Source organism: Delphinus delphis, chromosome 15 (assembly GCF_949987515.2).
Source record: "Delphinus delphis chromosome 15, mDelDel1.2, whole genome shotgun sequence".
Lineage (NCBI taxonomy): Eukaryota > Metazoa > Chordata > Mammalia > Artiodactyla > Delphinidae > Delphinus > Delphinus delphis.
In genome coordinates, this window is record NC_082697.1 from 77,957,047 (window position 1) to 77,979,875 (window position 22,829).

Here is a 22,829-nt window from a genome sequence, read left to right on the forward strand (position 1 = left end):
AAAAATGGAGGACAAAATCTTTCAAACTACAATTTATTTGAAAGAAAAATATCTCTTAGCAGCAAGTTTCTCTGTGGAGGACAGCTCACCTATTACCTATGGTATTTCTTGGGTCCTTTTTATCCTTAGTTAAGTCCTATCATTCCCTTATTTAATACCAATACAGAGGCAAGTCTGCTTGGTTATAATCTTTGATCAAGGTGTTTGTTAATTTCCCCACTTTCTCAACAGTATCAGAGCACTGCCAGAAAAATGAACACGAATACTTCTGCAAATGACTATCATTCTGCTGTTATTGACTTTACTATTTATAGCCCAAAGATATGTGGGAAAAAATTAAATCAGTTATAAGATGCACGTGACTCAAAAAGATCCATTCATATTAGAACTTAAAATGAAAGCCACGTAATTCAGGGGAAGTGAACCCCGCCCCCACTCACTGAAAGGTGAGTACTACGTGGTCTACACCCATCATGGTGCTATCTTTCCCATGCCTGTGCCTGGCTGAGGAATAAGCACTTGACATAATCCTAACCAAAGAGAAGTAAGGCCATATTCCAAGGTTTCCTTCTCTCAGAGAAACACAGGTAGCTACTGTCCCTCCTAGTAGACATGTCCGGCTGTGAGTTCTGGAACTATGGCATCCAGCTCACTAGTCTAAGGAAACTATCAACACAAGGAAGGAAGAATCTGGAAAGGAGCAGAAGCAGAGCCCCAAGTATCACTGTTTTATTTATTTTCTAATTTTTTTAACTTTTTTTTTTTGGCCGCGGCATGCGGGATCTTAGTTCCTGACGGGGGATCAAGCCTGTGCCCCCTGCAGTGAAAGCGCACAGTCTTAACCACTGGACTGCCAAGTATCACTGTTTTAATCATCCTATCTCTGACCCCCTTGCTACGTGAGATAAGAATCTTACTGTAACAAGCCAATTTGAATAAGGGTTTTTGTTACTTGTGCTGGAGACATCCCAACTGCTACCCAACCTCTTTCATGCTGCAATCTCTATTTGCTTTCAAGCGTGTTTGGCTACAGAATTCAAGGTTCAAATCATTTTCAATTCGAACTTGGAAAGAATGACTTAATAGCGTTACATCCATTACTACTCAAATCAAGTATATGATATCTGCGTGATTTTCATTCTTTATGATGACATGGTCTTATTCTCTAGAACCTAATGATTTCTACCTTTATCCTTAGGACACTGAAACTTTATGAAATGTGACCAGGTATATATCTTTGTTTTCTTCTCATATCCTTTCTCATGTCTCATATACACAATCATCTTTACAATTTATAATACTAACAATCTTTTAGCCCTTGCATTGAAAATTTTAGTTTAGCAATTATATTTGATAATTTCCTAGACAACTATTCTCCAATTGTTCCTGTTTACAAATGCATCTTGCTTCATGCATCTAATTAGAAAGTTTTCATATATCAACATTTGCTGAAATGTTGTTATATGCCCTCTTAGTTTTTTTAAACTTTTATTGTAATCTTAATAGAATTTTAGTCAGTAGAAATTATGGAAATGTGTGATGTGGCTGCCATTTTTAAATGCAAGCATTTACACTTCCAATTGCTGCACATAAATTTTTGTTTAAAGCTCCTTGCTACAACCCTTACGTCAGTGCTAAAGAATTTATAGCATTCTGCTCTTTTTTTCTTTTCATTCTTACTTCTATTGTTTATTTTTATTTTATAATCGACTTTATTTCCACCTATGGTTTTTAAAATTCAGGCCTAAAACAATAAGACACTGATACTTCAGTATTTTCTTTAGCACACGTAGAGAAAAATTGTAAAAGAAAATAACAGTGGTACGCCAGTCAGGCATGGACAGGTGTTCATACTCCAAAAGCCAACCCTGGCATAACTGACATAGACACATTGAAAAGTAGAAATAAAACAACATATAATAACTCAAACTTAATTTAAATATAGCCCTAGTGGTTAGTGAATATTTGTCAACAACATAAAAAGATGCACTAATCAAGAACAAAGACCAAAGTCCAAGAGTCTTACTTCTTTATCACAAAACGAATCCTTTCCTTTGCAAGTAATATCCTCTCAAGGCGAGGAATTCCGTAAGTAGATGGCCTTCTAAAAGGGATTCCTTCCGGAAGTCCTTCTACATAAAGATCTTCCACGTGGGACTGGAAAAGAGGGTACGGGATCGTCACAGGACCTTTGGCTTTTATAGCTTGAGCTTTAAGGGTAAAAAGAGAAAGGGAAAATTATGAAATGACAAGGATTAAGCACAGTTTGTAGAATAGAATAATAATCGAATACATACATATTGCTTTGTAACTTTTATTATCACTGCATCAGAAGCAAAATAGTACAGAAGAACTAAGAGGAAAATACCACCAAAGATGCCAGCACTCTACTTAGTCAAAACTGCAATGAAATAATATATTATTTTGAAATAATGTAGATATAGGCAGACTTTCTACTCAAATTTGAACCATAAATGACCCCAGAAAAATATACCAGCTAATTTCAGCTAATACATACAGCATATAATGAGAAGTAATATTTTAAAAACATAAATGTTCATGTAAAAAGGATTTTTTAATAAAATAACTGAAGCAGAACATTTTTCTGAACTGTAAAAATTCTAAGATTCATTTACCGAGAGTAAAATAATACAACAACTGCAACAAGCCAAATGCACAAGGAATCTTAAGAATCGAATACAATGAACAGACTTTGATAGTTTTATTAAACAAACTACAAAGAGTCAGTTTTTCTAAACAATAGGGGACATTTAAATATCACTGGGTATTAAACAGTATAATGTTTTTAGGTGTGACAATGGAACTGAGATTAAGACAATGCATTCCTCTCACCCAACTTGGAATTTTACAATTTAGAGTTTTGAGAGGTGAAATGACATGATGTCTTGGACATCAGAGTTTTAAAATGTTCTTGTATCACAAAGAGGACAGGAAAGGACAAGAAAGAAAATATTATAAAATATTAAACACTGTTGAACTTGGGTGATGGATATTTAAATAGAGGGTCTTTGGAAGTATGAATTTCATAATAAAAAGTTTCAAAAAGCATCAATTTACGTTCATCTACAACACAAGCACATTTTTAGCTAGCATTAAAAATTGCAAACATTTTGATACTAAGTAAAGCCATGCCAAATTCTCCATGACTACATAGCAAACACCACTAATTCTTTCAAAGGTTTCTAGTTCATGTAATTAACATATAGCACAGTTATATAAACTGCTTTCCAGTGAACAGAACAGCACAGATGCTACTGACCTTGCCAGAAAGGTTCCAAAGCAAAAATGACTACGGTGGACTCCCCTCAGCCCCTGCTCCCTCAGGAATCACCTCTCAGAACAGGTCCACTTTTTTGCTGGTATTTTATGTAGAAGTTTATTTGCTAAACATTAATCTTTGTATTCAAGTTTCAAGTGTACCATATTACACATTAATTCTGAGTTAGATTTAATATCCTTCATTGATATACTACATCTGAAAATCATATTCACATTTAACAATGAAAATACCTTCCCCAAAGGCAATTACCATTAAAGATGCTTTGAAATTATGAAATGTGAATATTGTTATTATAATTTCACAATGATTGGTAAACATTATTCTCTTATATGCAAAATAATCAAATAAATATATCATCATCACAACAGAAGTAAAAACATAACTTTTGCTTCTCTCTATGAGAAACACAGAAATTTATAAAACTGTGATAAGTAAATTACTTTTATTCATAATAGTACTAAATTAAGAATACAATAACAAAAATATAAACAGCAAGCATTTCTTACGTACTTACATCCCAAGTATTATAGGAAGCACTTCACAAGCACTATCTCATCTATCTCATCAAATCTTCAGAGTAGAGCTATAGTTCTCATGCCTTTCACAAATGGCTCAGAGAGGACTAAGAGAACATGGCCAGACAGTCTGTCCCCATAGCCTGTAATCTTAACCACCACGTTATATAGTGCTTCCATGTAGAAAGAATATGTTGTGAGTTTTTACTTTGAAATGGTCTAAATAAAATCACAGGCAATAGGACTTCCCTAGTGGCACTGTGGTTAAGAATCCACCTGCCAATGCAGGGGACATGGGTTCGAGGCCTGGTCCGGGAAGATCCACATGCCGCGGAGCAACTAAGCCCATGCGCCACAACTACTGAGCCTGCACTCTAGAGCCCGCGAGCCACAACTACTGAAGCCCACATGCCTAGAGCCCGCGCACTGCAATGAAGAGTACTGCTCACCACAACTAGAGGAAGCCCGCACGCAGCAACGAAGACCCAACGCAGCCAAAAATAAAATATAAATAAATTTATACAAACAAAAAAAAAATAAAACAAAATCATAGGCAGTAGACTCTGACTACTGAAACATGGGAAAAATACTGAGAACCTTAAGAAAATAACTGAAAATATTAAAGAAGGGTTCCCTGGTGGCACAGTGGTTGAGAGTCCGCCTGCTGATGCAGGGGACACGGGTTCGTGCCCCGGTCCGGGAAGATCCCACGTGCCATGGAGCAGCTAGGCCCGTGACCCATGACCACTGAGCGTGCGCATCCGGAGCCTGTGCTCCGCAGCGGGAGAGGCCACAACAGTGAAAGGCCCAAGTACCGCAAAAAAAAATAAAGAAATAAAAAAATAAAGAAAAAGTTACTGAATTCCTCATGAAGTCTACTCTAATTCTAGATCTTCACTGAGGACTGTTATAATCCGTGATAGGGAACTGTTCAAATTACTTAAAGTAAATAAGCCCAATGTGCTTTATCATTTAAAAACTTCACTTAGAGGGGCTTCCCTGGTGGTGCAGTGGTTGGGAGTCCGCCTGCCAATGCAGGGGACACGGGTTAGAACCCTGGTCCGGGAGGATCCCACATGCCACAGAGCAGCTGGGACCGTGCGCCACAACTACTGAGCCTGCGCTCTAGAGCCGTGAGCCACAGCTACTGAGCCCACGCACCACAACTGCTGAAGCCCGCTCACCTAGAGCCCGTGCTCCGCAACAGGGGAGGCTGCCGCGGTGAGGGGCCAGCGCACCGCGGCGAGGAGTGGCCCCCCGCTTGCCGCAGCTAGGGAGAGCCTGCGCGCAGTGGTGAAGACCCAATGCAGCCAAAAGTAAAAATGGATAAAACAGATTTATAAAAAATAAAATTAAATTAAAAATTCACTTAGAGAAGCTCAGTAATGCAGGATAGTACTACAGACTTTCAAGTTACAATTCATTGTATTATACAATTTTACAGCTTCGCCAGTCATTTGCAAAGAATTCTCCACATTTAAAAAACCCAACAAAACAGATATTTTTAAACAATTTTTGCTATTTCTAGGTGAGCATTTGATACCAGGTGATAATAAATCTTGTTTCTCTGATTACTATATAAAGGTAGCTATAGGACGGAATACTAAAATAAAAGGAAAAGAGAATTTGAGATCTAACAAACTCAGGTATCTATCGAGAGTAGGGAAAATAAGGGCATCTAGATGAATACAAGATTTAACACATCAGGTTTAATGAAGACTATTGCTTAAGAAAACACTCTTCAGTTAAATCTCCAAGATTCAAGATTTTGCAACAAATATATAAATAAACTCCCAAACATGCATGCTGGAAGTTTAACGGAAATATTAATTGATAATTAAAGAAAGGAAACTTCTAAAGCTTTGTTGTGATCTGGAAAGAGAATTTCTAATATTTGGACAGACACTATCCACTACCTTTCCAGCGACAGATAAGGAAGGAACGCACAAACACTGGTAGAATGGGACTTGCTCACATTAGATGAACAGTAATTCCATTGTTAAAAAGCTTACCAACAAAACCTTACAGGAATTTTTGAGTTTAGACTTACCATACTTTCTTTCAAACAACTCTTCAACTTGTTTACGCAGGTCAGTAATTCGAGCATTCCATTTCTCTGAAAATTGAGAGAAAGTTAAAACTCAATGATAAATCCCTGTTTGGAGGCACTAATAACGTTCTTAAGATGACCCAACATCTAACGACTTATTTTCTACATAACATATCCTGATTTTTAATAATCCACCTGTCTATATAATTTTACTGTTTTCCTAAGGACTTTATCTTTTTTTGCGGTTCTTATAACTGGTTCAATGAGAGATTATAGGGTTGTTTAAAAATTATTTTCAGAACACTTCACACTGAGTACCTCTTTTTAAACTTATAAATTCCGAAAAGCAGGAGGGCAGAAAAGACCCGTCAATTAAACACCTCAAAGTGAGGCGAAAAAGAGAAAGGTCCCTAAAAAAAAAAAAAAAAAAAAAAAAAGAGAGAAAGGTCCCCAAGACTGTGCAGGAAACCTTCTAAAACATGTCTAAGTTGCATGGAAATAAGACTTTATATACAGTTGCAACTTATAATAGCATGCTAAAGAATATATATAAACTTACTATATATGTAACTTCAATTTATATTTAGTAATTATGACTAGGACAACTTAAAATATTAAAGTACTATTTAAAAAACGTATAAAGCTAAATGTTCTATTTATTCAAAATATGGATCACAAACACATCTTGCCACTAACATTTTACTTAGTCCCTTCAAAAGGATACCACTGTGGTTTGATTAGATTAGAGGCCAGCAGTTACACAAAGCAAGAAAAATTAATATAAAAATTGTATCTGAAATAAAGAAGTGATCCAAATCTCAGACAAATAACTGAATTACTAAGTCATTAACACTGATTTTTAAGTCTACCTTTTTTTTTTTTTTTTTTTTTTTGGCCACATTACGGCTTGTGGGATCTTACTTCCCTGACCAGGGAAGTAAGCTGGGCCCCAGCAGTGAAAGCATCGAGTCCTAATGACTGGACTGCCAGGAAATTCCCTTAAGTCTACCAATTCTAGTCAACAACAGAAGATACAATGTCTTATGCTTTGGTATACACAAACGTGTAAGCAGTGTCTTTAAGGTTACTTCAAACTGTCCATGGCTTTCCTCAGCTTAGATTATAAGGTAGTAATATATTTAAGGCATCCTCCCCAAAGAATGCTATAACTCTTCAGTAACAGAAAAAGTTCGGAAGGAAAAAAAAGAAAAGAGGACCACATTTCACTGACAACTTACCAAAGTTGAACTCCCTCACTTTCCGTTTGCCGGCATTGGCAGGTTCTGTGACTGGCGGCTGGGGAGGTTCATTGCTCTTTGGTCTCTTGGTAGGTGGAGAATAATCATCATCTTGAAAAAAAAAACTATCATCACTGGAGGAACAGTCTAAATGAGTGAGTCTAAAAGCCACTGCCTGTAAAATTCTCAGCATTCAAAAGACGTGGGGGGATTTAAATGCGACTGGGACAGCAACCGCTATTTCTGTGTTGACATTTTCAGCGTATTTTTTCCCAGTTACATCTCCAGCTTTCCTACTCTTTTCGGAGGTGCTCAAGTGAATAACCCTCGTTTTCCTATGTCTTGCTCCTTTTTTTTCAGTTTGCTTAATTTGAATTAAGTCATACAAATTTCCCCTTCTCCTAACTCCTCTCAGACAGCTGTCTAGAATTATAGTGTATTTTAAGTCTTCCAAGAAAAAGGTTTTAATGGAGACAGCTACCAACAACTATACAAATATATAAGAAAATGGGGAGAAAATATGTCTTGAATGGAAAAATATTTAAGCTTATACAAAATTCAAGCATACATAAAGGAGGTTGGATAACTGTATGTTAAAAACTTTTAACCAACAAAACTAAAAGCAGTAAGATTATATTATTTGTGAAACAGGTATTGTTGATTCATCCATGTATGGAGAAAATGAGCGATCATATATTTAATCACAGAATATAGACTACCCAAGAGTTTGTAGTAAGAGTTCTTTGCGGCTGTGCCTGCAATTCAACTCTGCCGTGATACTTCAATACATCTGGTGCTAGAATAAAGGACACTGGATCAAGTAAGAAAAGCTATCGACTGTCATCTTCTTCTGGTCCCTGAAAATATCAGTTGGCACATTACTGAGATTTCTGCTCAAACACCATCTATAAATTATTGAAAATACCATTTTCAGATATCTATACTTTAAAAAAATGTGGGATGAAGAAGAAAATAATCACCGGGTTAAAGGCAACAGCAGTAACAAAAAGATACCATAAGATACACTAAGTTCCACTTTTCAGTATAATTTTCATTCTCATTTTATAGCTAAACAAACAAGACCAGAGAATGCTATATGACTTAATCATGTCATATGCTAGACAGTGAAGCTGAGATGAAATTATGGGTATCATTCTTTCAGCTAAACAGGTTAACTCTCAAAAAACAATAAGAAATTCAAATTTAGCCTAATATACAATGATGCCTTGGACAGCAATGGATAACTTTTATATACTTTGTATGTTAATCAAGGGAAAATCTGACTAAAGCCTAAAATACTTAAATCTCATTCCTACATAGCATCAGAGAACACAGACATGGCTGCCCTTGTTCACTGACTTTGGGTTCTTCCTTTACAGACAAAGCCTGTGGATACCAAAATCCACGGATGCTCAAGTCACTTATATAAATTGGCATATGATTCACATACAACCTACGCACATGCTCCCTTACACTTTAAATCATCTCTAGATTACTTCTAATACCTAAGACAATGTAAGTGCTATGTAAATAGTTGTCTGGCACATGGCAAATTCAAGTTTTGCTTTTTAGAATTTTCTAAAAAACTCTTTCTGAATACCTTCCATCTGCAGTTGTTTAAAGCTTGCAGATACGGTGGGCCAACTGTAATGTCAACAGATATTCTGATTACCTAAAATCATTTACTGACTGACTATTCAAACCAATAAGAGAAAAAGGTATCAATGTCACTGATACCAGATAAAGTCATATTAGGACCCATTTATGTGCTGGGAAAGGGAATACTATTTCAGGAACAAGTTATCATATAAACAACTTACGACACTACAAAAACTTTCACGCGTTGAATTCCACTGTAGAAACCCATGTTCAAATCCAGAAAAAACAAAAAAAAAATTTGTAGTAAAAAACAATTTAAAAATGACAAACTACCAGTAAAATAAAACTTGACTATGTAACATGGGCTCATAATGATTAAACTACTACAAGGATTAAAAATGGTCAAAAGATTCTTAAATAGGTTATTAAATAATTAGATTCACACCTAAGTAGATACATTTTGGAAAACGTATTAGGTATTTCTCTAACGTCTGGCTTTCAATTCTGAACACAGCTGACAAAACCCCCCCTTTCCAATTTCTAAATAGATTTTTAGACGCCTGAGAGTATTTTCAGGCTAATTTGCAAAGGGTAAAATGAAATATACTCATTTCACCTATGAATATTGTCAAAGCATTTTAAATGCTTAGTATTAATATTTCTTTACAAACATTAAGCAATGACATTTAAAACAAAAGTATTTTCCTTACAGGTTAATGCAGCCTAAATATCTCTATAGATTATCATTTAAAATTATTGCTAATTGAATTATATAACATGAAAACCAAAAGAGTATAAAATAAAATATAGCTTTAGGATGGTAATGAAAAGTCAGTGCTCTATTATATCCATCCCAATTGTAATCTGAACGGTTTGAAACTGAGGCCAAGGGGAAAGGGCAAGAGAGCTTTTCTTTAGTGTCCAAGACCTCATTTGTTCAATCAGATTAACATTTTAAAATAAAAGGATTTAATAGTATAAATATATTTTATAAAAGTAACCTCATCGACCATAAATAGAAAAAAGACAAATCTAGGAGAGTGTTTTTTAACAAGATAACAAATGATTTAACAAAGACTGTAAACTATTAAAAAGTGATTATCACATTTTTCTCCAGTGACAAATAATGAAGTCAATCTATTAAATGTAAACAGAGATGAAATTAATCATGTGTGATGATAAAATACCACAACATACATTTTATTAAAAGACTAACCCATTTCATATATTTATTACCTGATTTTAGAGTGTTTTAATTCATACGAAACATAGAATTAGATCAAGAAGAGCTATGAACTCAACCACACCTTCTATTTTTTTTTGGACTCTTGCAGCAAAAAACTCTGATTTTGAAAAAGTATGAAAAACTGTTACTCTTGACCTCAAAATCTCTTTCACAAAGGATCCAAATTATTTCTCTGCAGCAGAAACCAGTCTGCCTCTAACAATCAGTCCAGCAGGCAGCACTGTTTTCTAACTATCATGGTGCTTCAACATTATAAACAACCACTTTTGTGTAAAAAGACACATATCTCTGGACACTTCCAATTTAAGCCCAAACTAAAAATATTTACATCATCAAAACTAAAAGCTTATAAAATGAATTTCAAGATATTTTAACATGCAAAAGCTGCAATTCAGTGAGGAATATGTGACAGCTATGCCTCAGTCTTAAAACCAAGCCTCTCGGGCTTCCCTGGTGGTGCAGTGGTTGAGAGTCCGCCTGCCGATGCAGGGGACACGGGTTCGTGACCCGGTCCGGGAAGATCCCACATGCTGTGGAACGGCTGGGCCCGTGAGCCATGGCCGCTGAGCCTGTGTGTCGGGAGCCTGTGCTCCGCAACGGGAGAGGGCACAACAGTGAGAGGCCCGCGTACCGCAAAAAACCCCAAAAACAAACAAGTCTCCCACCCCTTGAAAAAGGGCAGTAACAGACCCTAACCCAAAATTACTATCTAAAAAAATCCTGTTTTCCTTTTTGCAACATACTTACAAATATGCCTATAGATAACACAGACCTCAGAGCTAAAATGTGTTACTAAACTCATCCAATTCTTGATGAATGCATTAATAGCATATAAAATTTTTTTCTGATACTCTTTTCAACATAATCAAATTGGTAATGTTTTATCAAATAATCTGACACCTATTCAAAGTAAAAGAAACAAATCAAAATAAACCAGGCACTCTTTCTCTTAATTAATTACCCCTACACATTTCAAATTAATAGATGGCATTTTCCACCCATGGACCCAGGTCCTAAATCCTCCAAAAGTCTATTTTTTACATAATAATTGGATGCTTACTAAGTGATTGTCACCAACTATAAAGTTGAAAATACAAAGTATTCAAATGATAACCTACCCAATTACATTGATTCTATGAACTCTCATGTGACATTTATAAGATAAGCATAATAAGTAAACAGTGACAAATAGCAAAGACGATTGCTCTATCTTCAGAAATGCCCAGAACTCAGTCACTCCTTACCCCTACTGTCACCATCCAGTTCTACAGCACCTCCCTCTCTGCCCTGGATAACTACAATAGCTTTGCTTCCACTATGGTCTGCTCTGAGTCTTTACAGCAGCCCTGTTTCTTCAAAAAGGAGGACAGAACTTATCACTTCTCTGTTCAAAACTCTCCAATGGACTTGCCTATCTCGTTCACACCTTAGCACCTAGTACAGCCCCCAGCACATACAAGGTGCCTGGCGTTTGTGGACTGATTAAATGAACATTTGAATAGTGTAGTCCTTAATTTTGTGCAGCAGCCAAGTATTTATGAATGTCCTAAGCATAAATTTCATGAAAAAGGATACTATCAGAGGATGAAATCCAACTATTCAAACTCTAAAACAGTGTTATCCAAAGTGGCCCTGGCATAGGGCTGTGGTGGCGTGCGGGGACCCGGTGCGGTGACAGTGGTTGCTGCGGAGCTGATGAGAAACTACTAAAGTTCCTGTGGACGCAAAGCAGAATTTCATAAGAACATAGTGGATGGAGAAGAGAAAACCTACGGTGGCTGTGAGGGCCCTGATGCCATGCATGTAAAATTGATATCTTTGGGAGGTCACGAATTTACTGTAAAAAGAGAACACGCGCTAACATCAGGAACAATAAAAGCCATGTTGAGTGGCCCAGGTCAGTTTGCTGAGAACGAAACTAATGAAGTCAATTTTAGAAAGATCCCTTCACGTGTGCTATCAAAAGTATACATGTATTTTACCTTTACCTACAAGGTTTGCTACACTAACAGCTCTATGGAGATTCCTGAATTCCAACTGCACCTGAAATTGCACTGGAACTGCTGATGGCTGCAAACTTCCTAGACTGTTAAATAAATTATTTTTAAAAACCCCAAAAAAGTATAGTCCATATATAGGTGGTATTGTGAACTGCATTCCGGTGTGTAAATATTTATGTATATTTTTCAATTTATTTAAGAAAGAAAATTTTAAATTTCAAAAAGAGTCTTACTTATTAAGAAGACACAAAATTAACCTTTTTAATCTATTTAAAATCAACTTGAAGGGACTTCCGTGGTGGTCCAGTGGTAAAGAATCCGCCTTCCAATGCAGGGGACTCGGGCTCAATCCTTGGTCGGAGAACTAAGATCCCACATGCCGCGGGGCAACTTAAGCCTGCGTGCCACAACTACGGAGCCCGTGTGCCTCAACTAGAGAGGCAGCATGCCGCAAACTACGGAGCCCACGTGCCACAACTAGAGAGAGAACACCCGCACACCACAACTAGAGATAAGCCCGCGCGCGCCACAACTAAGACCCGACACAGCCAAATAAATAAATATAAATAAAGTAAAATTTAAAATCAATTTGAAGACAAATTAAGTTAAGGAACAATCAGGGGGTTAGGCCACAGCAGAATAAACATGTGTGAATGACTCAAGTTCGGGGAAAAATGCACTGAAAGTGAACTGCACTGTAAGGAGACCTCTTCTCAAGCAAAACACTTCCCGTTATTAGCACACCCATGACAGCCAGACCTCAAACAACTCTTAGGTAAGACTGTCTCTACACTTATCAAAGACATGCATGTGTCAGAGACCTGACAACAGTCTGATTTTACCCAGAAATGTAGTCATGATGTTTATGAAATTAAGGCACGCACAGCCATATTACTCCAAGGGGTATTTCCCAAACCTAAGTCACAAAAGTTATACATGTGCACCACTGTCTTCAATAACAAATTGATCATCACAAATGGAAGAGCACATCTCAGCTCAATAGACTATTTCCTGCAGTTTAACGTGTCTGCGTCAATCTCAATTAAACCCTTCATAACGTCACATAATTGCAAATAAAGATATCAAGGTTAAAGTACTGTGGAAAATCTTACAAACTTACTTGATGACAAAGTTTCTTTTTTCTTTTCTATGAACTTTTTGGGAAATGCAGAAAGATACAATATGAGAAAACAAAAGTCACCCCCAGGCAAGCAGGATTATCTTATTTCCTTCCAAGCACAAGTATTTTCCTAAACAAAACTAACATAGTTCTCTAGATACACTTTTCCTTTTGAAGGTGACTTGTTCTTGAAAGGCAGGTTTTTTTTTTTTTTTTCCACTAAGCATATTACACTAGGGGTCTTTTTTCAGATCGCATATTTTTTTAAAAAAGCTACCATTTCAATGCCAATATATTTTTTCTAATATGAGAATGTATCAAAATTTAATTTTCTAACTATGGATATTTTCCTAGTTTCTAGGATTTTATAATCATCTTTCCAGAAAAAAATACAATATACTTATCAAAAAGATGTGCATGTGAGTTCTCATTTGACCTGCCTTGTTAGTATCACAGATTACATTTTACCTTCCTTTAATGTATGGATAACAATTAATTAGCAATTTAATTAGTTGGTATATAATAGTTTGTTCATAAACACATATCCCACAGAAAATGCTACCCTGAAAAGTAATTACGTTACACAGACCTGGTACTTCACTGGTCTTCTGAACATAAGGCAGCAGCCTAAATAGCAAAATTCTACTTGTTGACAAATTTGGATGATGTATCAAACTTCTGGTACTATGTCTCAGTTTAAAAGAAATGGATCTATCACTCCCTCCAAAGAGTTAAAACTGAAAAGATTGACACACATTTCAAGTTTATAAGCCATTTATTTCATAATTATCTTGACATCCCTTTAAAGGTCTTATACTATTAAAAACAAGTGTTTATTTTCTAAACAGTTCTAACATAGCCTTTATCTGTTTTAAGATTTGTTTTCAGATAAATCCATGTGGTTATCAGTCCTATTTAAAAGCTTTATGCTAATAATTTTAATCATCAATTTTTCTTATCTCTATAGGAAGGAAAAGGTTCTTAGTGTTCATAATATAATATTTATAGATTTTCTTCTCATAGTTGAGTTACAAATTAAAATGCAATTGAATTCAATTATTGTGGACTTCCCTAGCAGTCCAGCGGTTAAGACTGCAACAGGCTGGGGTTCGATCCCTGGTTGGGGAACTAAGATCCCACATGCCGTCCGGTGTGGACAAATTAGTTACTTACTTACTTACTTGACTAGAAACAATTCAAAACTGCTTTTAGGTTAGTAAAATTATGTTAGTGATAAAATATGTATATTAAATTGAGATGTTAACACACAAAGTATGAGAAAATTTCTGATATTAGGTAAAAGCCACCAATCAACTTATAATTTAGAAGCAATGAAGACAAACACTTTGAATAGCTTGAAGTAGCCAAACACCATAAATAACCAAGTGGACACCAGTAGGAGACAGGTTATTTAAAAAAAAAAAAAAGGAAAGACAAAGATAGCAAACCAAGAAAGGTTATTTAGCAGTTAAAAAAAATAATAATGATGAAGTACCAAGATGTAAAGTTATGGGGAAAAAAACTACGGAAAATGTGATATGTGTGTATTTTATTTGTTCATTATAATGCTGTATGCTGAAAACACCCATATATTTTCGCAAAACGAAATATGCATGGGTGTATATATACATCAAATTCTTTTTAGATGTATAAACAATAAAGTGACATCTACCACTGAGTCGAGGGTCACTGGAGTAGGGCGGGGGTTAACAGAGCTGTATTTTTACCTTAGAGAAACCTACTTTGAGGAAAAAGAACTTATAGAGGAATAGTGTGAGATAACTTCAAAGGAAAAAAAAATCAATACACATTTAATAATTATTAAATATAAAGCATGATACTGTTAATAATTAGCTGAATCTTTAAATAATTCAGGACAAACTGGCTCATCTGCATTCATGCATTATCTTTGAAGAAAAAACTACATTTGAAGCAACTTTAACTATATAGAGAGATTAGTTTCGAATATTTTTGTAGCTGCTGCTTCCAAAGTTTTGAAGGACAGATTATATGCCAGCCTCTAACTGCATTTTATGGGGGAAAACTATCAACACCTTCTCCTCCACTTCACTAAGGTAGACACAGGGGTTCCAGTACTAATTAAGTCTCTTGTATCACACCCAATAAACAGGTTATAAATCTGTTTTTGTGTGCATCCAGTCTGGTCATAGTTTTCGCTTTTTAAAAATTCTCTATTCCCAATGATAGAAAGTATATAGGTTGGCCCACTGCTCATTTTCACGGCTTACTTTTGTTGTCTAAAACTCCCAAAGCACTGGGTGTGCTGGTGGGATATGGGCTGCTTTGGTCACACATACACATATATGCTTCAGTTTTTTTTCACAAGTTTCCTTTAAAAATGAATGAAATGCATACTTAGCAATGTGAATGTGACAAATATTTTTATGACCAGAAGTAAACTTTTGGAATCAATGCTTTTAGATAACTAACCTTCAATAGTCACCTCAACTTCGGGGTCCTCACTTGTTTCTGAAGGGACATGTTGAGTAGAATCTTGAAAAAAATAAAATTCTAAAATGACATTCATTATAAAGCACTTTCTATTATGTTCCAACATTTTACTGATTTGATATTCCAAAAGCAGCCTACTATAAAATTTTACTGGCATTTTAATTCATCTCGTATTTGTTAAGTTAAAATATCTGACCCTTTTCATTGTAAGTAGGGATAAAAGAAAATAAAAAGTAGAGAAACTCTGGAAAACTATTAGATAATACCAAATTACCTGCATTAATGGACTCAAAAAACTTTTATTTTTAGAGGAATAAAATTATAATGAAGTCACAATTATTTTCCTGCTGTAACTAGAAGACAGTAGGATAAAAACAAAGGTTTTATTATTCTTTTTAAACTATTTCTCCTCTCCTTTCAGAAATCCTAGGAGTGGCTTATAATGTTAAATAAAACCACAATCAAATTTTTTGCAATGGGGACCTTCATATCAAAACAGTGACTATAACAAATGCACACAGGACTGTATCACCTAACTTTATATGCAACATACTTTACAAAATTGAATATTTGTGTTACTACACAAAACAAATGTACATCAGAATGTTAGTGCTGGAAGCTCAGCTAGAGAGTATCTTCATCAACTCTCTTTTCATTTTGCAAAGGTTGAGAGATTAATTGATTTGCCAAAGATTATGTTTACTTGTTAGTAAAGGAATAAAGAACAGAACCGAACTTCAATTCGACTCTATTAACACTGCAATATGACAATAAAAATTTCCTCAAAAATAAAGTAGTTCAAAGCCTAATATCTAATTCACATTGCCCAATGAACCCCAGTACAATTTGTCTTGTATACAGGTATCTCCTTGCTGTAAATACTGCCTATCCAAAACAGAGGATTTTGTTACAGAGGAAATATCTAATTACCTATACACAGTAAAAGAAAACAAAAAAATTTCATCCACACCATCGTCTATTAAAAAAACTCAACAAGAAATTTAAAATATTATTTAAAATGAGCATTTTAATACTTCTGCAAGAAATGTATTCCAATTAGAATACTCTAATTCTACAACTGAATTCGGAAAGATCAGTCAACTTTCCAGGGACCTTCAGAACTCCCTCCACTCGAAGAAAGTAAACGATCAAATTACTGATTTTAAAAAAATAAAACAAAAAAGCAAATATAAGGAATAAAAAGGTACAGAATAGAGTTCCTTTTTATTCTTAAAAAAATAAGGCTTGACACAACCAGTTTATGTGAGAAATAATAATTCTAAAACAATGTCCAGTTACCTTAACCAGTTATTTTCCTTGGGAGAAATCTACAAAAATTCTTTTGGAACTATCTAAACGGCTTAGCAACAGGAAGCCATTCTGCATGGTAACCGTTTAACTCAAGATTCCAATAACTAAAAAAGCTGTACCATAGTTGAATATCCATTCAATCCTACAATCAAAGGAGGATGGCTGGCTAAGAGACAAGCAGTCCACGGAGTGGCTGTGGATATAAAAATGAGCCGAGAGGAGATCTTTCTTTCATTAATCGTATGGAGAATACATTACCCTACTTAAAAAAATGGTAGTAATAGTATGTTTTAAAATGAAATATGAACAGAGCCAGTAATAATTTTAATTCTAACTATTAAAACCATTCTTTCAAAATATGGCAAAAAATGACCAAGAAAAAATGGGCAGCATTTTGCATCACAAAGAGTTGTACTTACCACTTAAGTTTTCCTCCCCATATGCTCTACTATTCAGTATAGTAAAAGAGGTATATTAAATATCATCTTAGGACTAAAAAAACAACCTGTTGGCTAAGAAGGCATACCATAACAATCATCATTTCATTTCCAAATAAGGTGTTTTAAGGATAATATTCTCTACAGTACAGAACAACATAATACAAATACAGCAAAGTAAAAATCCCTGTATCTAACCTTCTGCTGGTACTTCCATTTCTGTTCCTTCATTGCCCTCTGAAGAATGATGGCTTCCTAAAAAGAAAATATACCACATATAATAAACCAATAAAGACTGATATTGGAAGAAGAGATACTAGGTAACAATGCAAATAATAACACGAATACAAACTGATTCCTTAACTCCTTAGCAGTTAATACAAACAATGTTATCTAGTTCAGAAAAACATGTAACACTTCTGTATGAAAGCTCAAAAAATTATTTTAAAACGTAAATATATAGATTAAACCGAAGTAGGTTTGGGGATTTACTATTAGTTACTGGAACTACACAATATAATTACTGATAGATGTTAGAATTTGAGAAGTAGAATAGTATGTTTCAAAGTGCCATGCTCATCTGTCAATGACACACACACAAAAACACACACCAGAGTAAATTTCTTCTTTGCTCATAGACTCTATCAAGGCTAGATAAACAAGTTCAGGTTGGGCTGTGAAATGTTTCCTGCTTTCCATTTTTACTATGGTGGAAGCTATGGAAACTCAATCCCCATTATTTAATCAAAGTTGCACTTAAAGGAAACTCATAAGTTAAAACTTAAGATACTACCTTTAGTCTCAAAAGCATTTTAATTCAGGTAATATAATCTGCCTGCTTCTAAAAACTGGAACATAAAGCAATGTATCAGGTTAGGCAGTCAAAAGGTAAACAGGCTCATCCTACCAGAGAAGAAGCTTTACTCATAAATAGGAAAGAAGTAATCTAAAACCCAAGAGAGCCAATTAGGACAAGTGCCCAAACTGCCCCAGAATATTTATCCTCTGTCCTTAAATGTCTGAGCTACTAACATAGAAAAGATTGAAAATCACTGCATTCGTGTATAAATAAAAATATATTACCTATAAGGAAGAATAAAGCACAAAGCGGGAGGGGAAGCAAAATCAGGTCTATTTTGTCATCCATTGGTAACTAATTAAAGAAACTATACTAAAGGTACAATTCCCAGACACAGGTTTCAAATACACTTTATCTTGATTTTTAAAGAGCACTGACTACAAACACTGTCACTCAGTGCCTAGCACCTTTGAATTTAAAGTGCCATGCAAAGACAAAATGTTTTTGGTTTTCAATGTCTAACTTTATGCTGCTATAATTATCTTGGGATTCTTTTCCACTTATTTCATGTTCTGAAAACTCACCTGAGCTCAAAACACTAGATAAATCTATAAATCTGTAGCCATGAATTATTTCTTTATTTAACTTCTTAAATACACTTTATCAACACACAGCCCCCACCCCCCAATTAAACGTTAACATTTGAATTTATGGAGCATTGGGTTCTTTGACTATAATGCCAAAGAAAACAAAAATGTGAGGTCAAAACAATGAGAGATAACGGAGAAGAGGCCAGTACTTAAAAAGGCAAGATTGGGTAAGAATAAGAAAAATTAAGGTGATTGTCCCACCCGGTCAGAATATTACAAGAGTACATGTAAACAATGATTCTACGTGTACTTTTTGTTCTTTAAAAATCTGAAATAAGCAATTACATTTATATTAAAAGTATAGCTAAATAAAATAAATCTTATGAGCTAAAAGCCAGAATAGACAGAAGTAAAGTAAAAGCCAGCACAAACAGCCTATGATCATCAAGTTAGGGAACACTACACAGAAATTCCCAAAGAGGTATTCAATCAATAAACTTAGGGATTTACAAATGATATCTTACAACCTTTCTAAAAACTAAGTATCAACATGACCTTATTGATATTTACATTACTAACTATGCAATATAAGCCTTATTTCTGACTATTCTGATATAAGGTATAAATGTGTACTTTACCTTAAATATGAAAGTGTGTCATGTACCCATTTCGAGATTCATTACTAGATTCACAAAAGGGAAAATTGGTTTTGAAAAATTGTTGCTTGTGAAGTTCATTTATATGTTTAAAAAAAAAAAGGCCAATACATTTCTTTTTCCTTTTCCATTTAGAAAAGTAATAATACAGATATAAATACTAAAACACAGTCTGTCCAATATAAAGAAACATTAAATAAGAACAGTATGTGGGAAAATGGAAGTGAAAAAGTTATACCTTGCAAAGACTTCGAAAGGGGGAGTTTGTCATCAACATCATCAGTTTCAGAAGGGCCTGCTTTGGGATACAAAGATAATACTTCAAAAGTAATCCCAAAAATGTATTTTGGGTCACTTCAGCAAACAAATTTGGGCGAGAGATATGGAATAATACAGCCTTTTCATGAACAAAAAAGGCAAAAAAAAAAGAAAAGAAAAGAAAAAATAAAGACTGACAAAATGAATGGTGTCAATTTATGGTCTTAGTGAATGGAAAAGGTGTATTCAGATAAACTCATATATAGACAGTCAAAAGAAATTTTGAAAATGACTAACTCGACATGAATTGAATGGGAACAATATGTCTAAAATGGTGGATATGGGTAATGTTCATGACAGCAAACTGCAACTTTTACTTCATACAGATTATAAGGGCAGATATATCTTACAAGGTGCATTTGTTTCTTCCTTGCCAAATATTTGGCTTAATGTTTTGTCATACTAAACAAAAATGCAGAATCAAATTGTTACACCTTCCTCAGAATCTCTAAAATAACGCAATTAACCTATCAATAAGCTTGAATCTCCACTGAAATAGAAACATGACAAACAATTAATTCAGAATCCTCCCTTCCTGAAGATCCATAAACGCTTTTTAATAACTTAACGTGGTTTTTCCGAATTATTAACATACAAGGTATTTTGTGTTAATTAAACCTTCACAGAATACTATAGATTTTGACAACACACCTGCATGTATTATGCTTTTAGTGAAAGTAATAGATTTAAAAGAGAACAAAACATTGTGTTTTCAATGACTACTTAACATAAACATGTCCTTGCATTAATATGAATACAAACCACTTCACTACCTCTGAATATTTTTTGGAAAATAAGACTTTTGAAAAGCTTTGCAAATGCATGACGGATTTCACGAAGAGGCACAAAACTACACATTATAAATAAAGGACACGGCATAGAAGAAAACAATTTCATAGAAAATAGAAAAATTATTTGTATTTGGAATCTCAACTAAGAGCAAGATGATAAATGAAAGACACCTGAATTCAAATGCCAGATTCACTGCCTCCTAGTCATGTGATCCTGGGTAAAAATATACAGAAGAAATAAATTAAATGATAGCTAATGTACTAACTGACTTCTAAATACTGCTTTAGCTGCTTTTCCACAAGTCTAGCTATGTATCATTATCGATATTGTTCTGTTCTAAATTATTTTAATTAGGTCCTCTTTAAGTCAATAAAAGTGTATTTCTTAGGATTCCCACTGTATAGAATTTCTATTTTAAATAACATGCTTATTATTGACTTCTAATTTAACTAATTACATTATATTCGGGGAATTCTTTAAGGCTACCTGTGAACAAATATAAAGTCAACTTTTGTAAAAGATCCATGTTTTGTAAATAAACATTTATTTGCTGGGTAAAGAGTTGTGGATATACAACAACTAGCTTATGTTTGTAAATTTCAGAGTTCAAATACTCTATTTACCATTTATAAGCATTCATCATTTGTTAAAATCTCCCACATGACTCCATTTACAAATTTATCAATTGTATCAAATTATATCAATTCTTTATTTAGACTTTTGAGGCTACATTGTTAGGTATATACAAATTAATGATTATCCTATTAACTTAATGACTTATTAGTATATAAATTATATAGTCTTACTCTTCATATTTGTTATCTTTTTCTTTTTTGGCCTCAAATTAATATTACTAAACTTGGTTTCTTTTGGTTAATATTTGCCCAGCATACCTTCACATATCACTATACTACCAAATTATGTTGTTTACTTTTAACCATACATGTTATAATAGCAAATGACTTGGACTCTGTCGTAAGATCAGCAGCACACTTCACCCGCACAACTCCGGGAGTGTCTAACAGTCACTGCAGACAAATCACTTTCCCAACGCTCACATCTGAGAACATCTTAGAGGAAAACTGACAGGTACACAGAGATGTGTCCAAGCCTATTTTGGAATACCGAAAGTTTTGGAAGAAAACATAAATGATTTTAAGTGCGAGAATGGACACATGAACTTCAGTATAATCACACAGGTAATTGTCGCAATGATAGTACTAAATCTGTACGTGACAAAAATAGGTCAATCTCAAAAACTTGTACTGAATGACATACAAGAACATATACGAAACACATATACAGTATGATACCATTTGAGTCAAGCTTAAAAACAGAAAATGTAACACATAAAATGTAGGTGCCTGGATACACATACAAAGATACTTCCGTGGGAATGTATATGCATTTAAAATATAAAATCGTTATCAGGAAGGACAACCCTCAATTTCAAGAAAATGGTTAATCAGGAGGAACAGAGAAAAAAATGGGAATTGGAAGGGCCTAAAGAAGGGTGTCAATAACATAGTTAACATGTTATATCATGTAAGATTCAGTAAACCTGGACAGATGTATATTATGTTTGTGGGTTTTAAACATTTTAAAAAAGCATTTTAGAAATACAGCCAGCCATCTGTATCCCTGCATTCAGCATCTGCAGATTCAACCAACCATGGATCAAAAATATTGGGAACAAAAAATCCCAGAAAGTTCCAAAATGCAAAATTTGAATTTGCAGCATGCTGGCAACTATTTAGCATTTACATTGTATCAGGTATTTAAGTTATCTAGAGATGATTTAAATAAAGTATAGGGGTGGGCGTTTGTAGGTTATATTCAAATACTACACCGTTTTATATAAGGGACTTGATCATCTGTGGGTTTTGATACTGGGGGGTGGCCCTGGAACCAATCCCCCTGTGGATACCAAAGGATGACTGTACAATACAGCAATGCAAATAATGGACCTACAAGTACACCCAACAAAATGTCTCACAAATTACATGTTTACAGAAGAAGCCTGATACATGCTGACGGATTCTATTTATATGAACTACAAAAACAAACAAAACTAACCTAGGTTATTACAAATCAGGACAACGGTCTGCACTGCAAAGAGGCTGCCAGGAAAGGAGTCCAAGGGAAAAGGAGCTTCTAGCATAGTGATCCCTAACAACAGATCTTCAGAATGCATGAAGCAAAGTGAAAGAACTGGAAGGAGAAATAGACAGAGGCAGTTGGAGATTTCAATACTTTTGTAGTGGATAGAAGTAAAGAGAAATGCCAGTGCAGATATAGCAGGCCTGAATGACCATCAAGCAACCTTAACAAAGCTGAAATAACTGAAATTATACAAAGAATGTTCTCCAACCATAATGGAAATAA

At 34.7% G+C, this 22,829-nt stretch overlaps 1 protein-coding gene and 1 pseudogene across 8 annotated transcripts in view; one reads left to right on the forward strand and one right to left on the reverse strand.

Moving 5' to 3' along the window:
* The window catches only part of GTF2I (general transcription factor IIi), a 96,085-nt gene that overhangs the window by 27,386 nt on the left and 45,870 nt on the right, over positions 1–22,829 (reverse strand). For 2 of the 8 annotated variants that reach the window (XM_060032216.1, XM_060032214.1), the window contains exons 10-15: positions 19,573–19,632; positions 17,488–17,544; positions 15,521–15,583; positions 7,105–7,215; positions 5,867–5,932; positions 2,027–2,210 (exon numbers count right to left, since the gene is read on the reverse strand). In XM_060032216.1, the coding sequence (XP_059888199.1) occupies positions 2,027–2,210; positions 5,867–5,932; positions 7,105–7,215; positions 15,521–15,583; positions 17,488–17,544; positions 19,573–19,632 (541 nt within the window). Of the gene's footprint in view, positions 1–2,026; positions 2,211–5,866; positions 5,933–7,104; positions 7,216–15,520; positions 15,584–17,482; positions 17,545–19,572; positions 19,633–22,829 lie in introns of those variants that run through there. The other 6 variants (XM_060032215.1, XM_060032217.1, XM_060032219.1 and 3 more) reach the window with 6 other exon arrangements.
* LOC132438223 (elongin-C pseudogene) lies at positions 11,675–13,151 on the forward strand (annotated as a pseudogene).